General features: G+C 47.0%; 1 protein-coding gene across 1 annotated transcript in view; it reads left to right on the top strand.

The window, feature by feature from the left end:
- The first annotated feature begins 218 nt into the window (after positions 1 to 218).
- Positions 219 to 5135, top strand: part of MAP3K9 (mitogen-activated protein kinase kinase kinase 9) — a 76857-nt gene continuing 71940 nt past the window's right edge. The window contains exon 1 of the mRNA XM_023507658.1: positions 219 to 645. Within this exon, the coding sequence (XP_023363426.1) occupies positions 243 to 645 (403 nt within the window). The 5' untranslated portion in view covers positions 219 to 242. The remainder of the gene's footprint in view (positions 646 to 5135) is intronic.

Here is a 5135-nt window from a genome sequence, read left to right as displayed (position 1 = left end):
GGGCAGGCGCGGACTCCGGCCCGCCGCGCCACTATGCTGCAGTGAGCGCTCGCGCTCGGCGCACTTGTCGCCCCGCCAGCCTCGGCGAGCCGGCTCTCCCAGCCCCGCCAGCCCGGGCCCTACCTGCGGCCACCGTCGGAGGAGGAGGAGGGTCCTCCCAGCTCCGCGGAGCCGCATGAACAATAGGCAGCGGCGGCTCCTGCGGGCGGCGGCAGCCCCGCACCCTATGGATCGGCCGCTCCATGGAGCCCTCCAGAGCGCTTCTCGGCTGCCTGGCGAGCGCCGCCGCTGCCGCCCCGCCGGGGGAGGACGGAGCGGGAACCGGGGCCGACGAGGAGGAGGAAGAAGAGGAGGAGGCGGTGGCGGCGGTCTCCGGGGAGCTGGGCTCGGACGCACCGCTGCCCTACTGGACGGCCGTGTTCGAGTACGAGGCGGCTGGAGAGGACGAGCTGACCCTGCGGCTGGGCGATGTGGTGGAAGTGCTGTCCAAGGACTCGCAGGTGTCCGGCGACGAGGGCTGGTGGACCGGGCAGCTGAACCAGCGAGTGGGCATCTTCCCCAGCAACTACGTGACCCCGCGCAGCGCCTTCTCCAGCCGCTGCCAGCCGGGCGGCGAGGACCCCAGTTGCTACCCGCCCATTCAGTGTAAGTGGAAGGCGGGGCCCGGGAGCCGGGCGGGGAGGAGAGTGCTGCAGGCCTAGGGGTGGTCGGAGAGGGAGGGGAGCGTTCGGCTAGGGTTAGGTTAGGACTGGGGTCTGGGGTGGGGAAATGACTGACTGGGTGTGGGTGCGCGCGCGCTCGGGCTGCAGGGGCTGTAGCGGGTGTGGTGGAGAAGCTAGAGGCTCCGCAGGCCCTGCCCGCAACCCGGGGCGATTGGGCTTCCCACCCTTCACTTGACTACCTCAACGGCCGCTTCTGATTTTTACATCCTGAAGCCTCAGCGGGAGCATCTCCCCGTCTCCTCTCCTCCTTGCCCTCCCTCCTTCCCAAGTCTGGAAGGATTTCTGGCCAGCTGGTGGTTACTGTCCCAATCTGGGGATCCGGCCCACCTCTTGTATCCCCAGCGTCTCTGCTCCTTTAAAGTCATTTTGCTTTGAAAGAGGCGAGTGGGGGCTGTCTCCTGCTGGGCTGGGCTGATCCCGAAGTCCAGGAAACGTGTGAACTCAGGGCTGAAGTACCTTTGAAATGTGTTGAACTGTATCTCAGAAGTTGTGCTAACAAGGTGTGTGTGGCGGGGGTGAGGGGGACAGGTGATGGGAGGGGGCATGATTAGAGAGGGAAAACTATGTCGCTCCCTCTGGAGAGATCAGGAGTGCCAGGTGGAGTGACTGAACCCAGTCCCTTGACAGCCAGACTGTTCAGGCAATACATTTTCTCTTTTTTTCTCACCCTAGATCCTTGCTTATATTTGGAACTGGCCAAATCTCAGGGGGTTCATGCCCAGGGGTCCCTCCCTGGGCCTTTCTCCCAGTGTCCTCGTTTTCCTCAATTTCCCAAGAGCCCCCTATTCCTCACCCTGTAATGAAATTTCCTTTGTTTTTTCAAAGAAGTTAAATTGCCAGTAGATCCCTTAATCAATTATACTAGGTCATTTTAGGAGAAAGGTGTAAATATGTATTAGTATAGTTTACATATTTTATATTTGAGAATTTTCATAATTTTTCCCTGTTAAAAAGATATTGTTGCTAGGTTGAGTGGCTCATGCCTGTAATCCTGACACTCTGGTAGGCTGAGGCTTGAGGACCATTTGAACTTAGGAGTTCAAGACCACCCTGTGCAAGAGCAAGACCCCAAATCTACTAAAAATAGAGAAATTAGCCAGGCATTTTGGTATGTGCTTGTAGTCCCAGCTACCTGGGAAGCTGAGGCAGGAGGATTGTTTCCAGAAGTTTGAGGTTGGTGTGAGCCAGGCTGACACCATGACACTCTAGCCTGGGTGATAGAGTGAGGCTCTGTCTCAGAAAAAAAAAAGATATGTTAATGTATATTATTACTTGTCTATTTTTTATTTGTGTACTTCACATGTTTTTAAAATTTTCACCTGAAAAATCATCACATTACTTTTTCTAAGATCTTTTTTTTTTTTTTTTTTTGCAGTTTTTGGCCAGGGCTGGGTTTGGCCACCTGGGGCTGGTCACCTCTGGTATATGGGGCCGGTGCCCTACTCCTTTGAGCCACAGGCGCCACCCTCTAAGATGGGTTTTTAAATGCCAGAACTTCATATGAAAATCATAACCTCTTTCCTTGTTTTTCTGCTCTTTTTCTGTTGGTTTTTTGACTGTCAAATTGATGTTCAAATCTTTAGTTCTCTTTGTTTCTCTCTCCCTCTCATTCAACTTAAAACTTCACATTTCAATATTTTGGTCTTTATAATGCCTGGAGATGACAAATTAAATTGCTTCCAGGTAGTCCATCATTTTGGTGCTAGTTCTGGTGAGGAGAAGGCTAAGGATCTTGGCATGATGTTGAAAATTATTGGAAGTCATGTATTGAAAGAAATATATTGGAAGAAATACGAACAATCTGGAGTTTTAGAAAACAGTGCCATTTTAAACACGAGTCTGAGTTTGAGGTTCTTTGTGGGGGAAGTTTTGTGATTTTTGTCTTTAGGGAAAGCTGATGTCAGGGTAGAAGAGCTACGTGAGGTTTGAGAGCAGAAACTCGGTTTCTTTAATATCTGGTGCTTCTGGCTGTCAGAGCAGTGAGGAGTAAGTCTGACTTAGGCTGAGATAACCTACCCCTGGAGAGCCAGGCATGGAAATACCTTTTTCACTAGGTGGCCAGGACTCATCTTTCTTACAACAAAAGAAAGAGTGGATTCCTAAATCTCATTCGTAGAGTGGATTCCTAAATCTCATGCTTCTGGAAAGAATTCACTTTAAGAATATGGCATTTGAAAGACTTGCTGAGGTTTTTTTATTTGGCTTCACCAGGAGTTCTGATCTTAACTGGAGTGAATTAATTCTTAATGATTTAGAAATTCTAGTCAAAAACTAATTACTGAGTATGCAATGAATGATAAACACTGTACTGTATAAGTACCAGGGGATAAGAAGTGACAGGAGAAGGAGGTGTTTGTACCTCACATAAGGGAGATTGGTAATATAAATATAAAACTTCGGTATAGTGTTTAATAAAGATGAGCATGGGCAGTGCTGACAGATGTGTCTCTGGTCCGCACGCTCTGTCTACCAGTTCAGTTAGTACCACTCAGAAAATAAAAGCGATTGATGAACCTAGTCTTCAAAGACTTGGGATAAAATTGAACCACTGACAACTCTTCCCCAGAGTTACTCTTTTGAACTTCCCCTTTGGGCGTGTATTTCGACATAACATTCTGCTTGACACTAAGTTCAGTTTTAGTTTCATATTATTCCTTTTTTTTTTTTTTTTTTTTGAGACAGAGTCTCACTTTGTTGCCCTCAGTAAAGTGCTGTGGCGTCACAGTTCACAGCAACCTCCAACTCCTGGGTTCAAGCAATTCTCTTGCCTCAGCCTCCTGAGTAGCTGGGACTACAGGTGCCCACCACAGAGTCCGGCTATTTTTAGAGATGAGGTCACACTGTTGCTTGGGCTGGTCTCGAACTTGTGAGCTCAGGCAGTCCACCCACCTTGGCCTCCCAGAGTGCCAGGATTATAGGCTTGAGCTACTGTGGTTGGCTCCTATTATTTCACTTTTTGAAGTGAAAATTTTGTTTCAAACTTTATTCAAAACAGAAGGGGAAATTACTAAATATTGTGACCAAGAAACATGTAACCATGATAATATAAACTGTCTTGCATTTATATAGCACTTTTATCCTTCCTGTGTAGATCTGCAGTAGGGTTTAGCTCTCCATGGATGACAAATGTAAATAACCCAGGAGCTTCCTGCCTTCTTTATTTTAATGAAAGATGAGAAATGTACGGTTCCAAATTTATCATCTTGGGAGATATCCTAGCTATTAAAAAAAGTTGCTCTTGTAAAAGAGTTGTGTCTGTTTTCTAACAGGGCATATTTTGAGTTTATTATTAATTCATACTTCTTTTTCTTGGATGTATTTTTAGATGTATGTAAGATTTTTATGTCCTTTTTTTTTGTTTTTTTTGAGATAGAGTCTCAAGCTGTCACCCTGGGTAGAGTACCGTGGCATCACTACTCACAGCAACTTCAAACTCTTGGGCTTAAGTGATTCTCTTGGCTCAGCCTCCCAAGTAGCTGGGACTAAAGGCGCCCACCATAATGCCTGGCTATTTTTTTGTTGTTATTGTTGTAGTTGTCGTTGTTGTTTAGCAGGCCTGGGCTGGGTTTGAACTCGCCAGCCTTGGTGCATGAGGTTGGCGCCATAATCACTGTGCTAGAGGCCCGAGCCAGTTGTAAGATTTTTAAATGAGTGAGGCGTATACCATTCAGGTACCCCAAACCCACCAGAATATGCTTATAAATTGAGTTTCCAAGCATACAGTTGAGAAAGAAGACTATCTTGGCTTCAAAAATGGAAGAAATAAGGTTTTGTTCCTGATATTCCTGGAAATATCCTTCCATAGAAACTAAAAAATGTGCTGAATGCAATGTGACCTGATTCTTACTTAAAACCAGGTCTTGACTGGAGCAGGGAAGGGAAGGGGAGCTGAATGTACTCTGCGGCAACTGGAGGTTTGGTTCCTTAGTTCCTCTCCAGAGGGACATAGCAGGGAAGGAAAAAGGAATCCCTCCTCCCCTCTCTTTTCCCTGGTTCTGTGTTTGAAATTGTGTTCTATATGTTCTGTACTTTTCTTAGAGGCTGGTCATAATATTTCTTTAACTAAATGGCAGGAGCCTGAGATTTTATGTTTTACCCAAAGAGAGGTTCTTGGTTCCCCGTCCCCACAGTGGTTTTCTGTCTTCTGTGAAATGTTCCTGGAGGAGCTGTCCTTTCAGCACCTGAGTACTAATTTTGTCCTTTACACACGCCTGCATTTAAGTAAATATCTAACACCTACTGTGTGCTCACAGCTATACTTCAGACAAGAGGGAAGAAAGGAAGAGCACAAGAGAAAATGCCACAGTTCATTCTCTTCAGGAGAACTTAAATACTCAGTTGAGGAAATATAACAAATGCAAATTTTTAGTCACTGTGTTTTCATCCGTGTAAAAGCCGGTAGGAAAAGTGAAG

The sequence above is a fragment of the Otolemur garnettii genome, unplaced genomic scaffold (assembly GCF_000181295.1).
Source record: "Otolemur garnettii isolate 467f Iridium unplaced genomic scaffold, OtoGar3 scaffold00196, whole genome shotgun sequence".
Classification (NCBI taxonomy): domain Eukaryota; kingdom Metazoa; phylum Chordata; class Mammalia; order Primates; family Galagidae; genus Otolemur; species Otolemur garnettii.
This window is presented reverse-complemented; position numbering and strand designations above follow the sequence as displayed.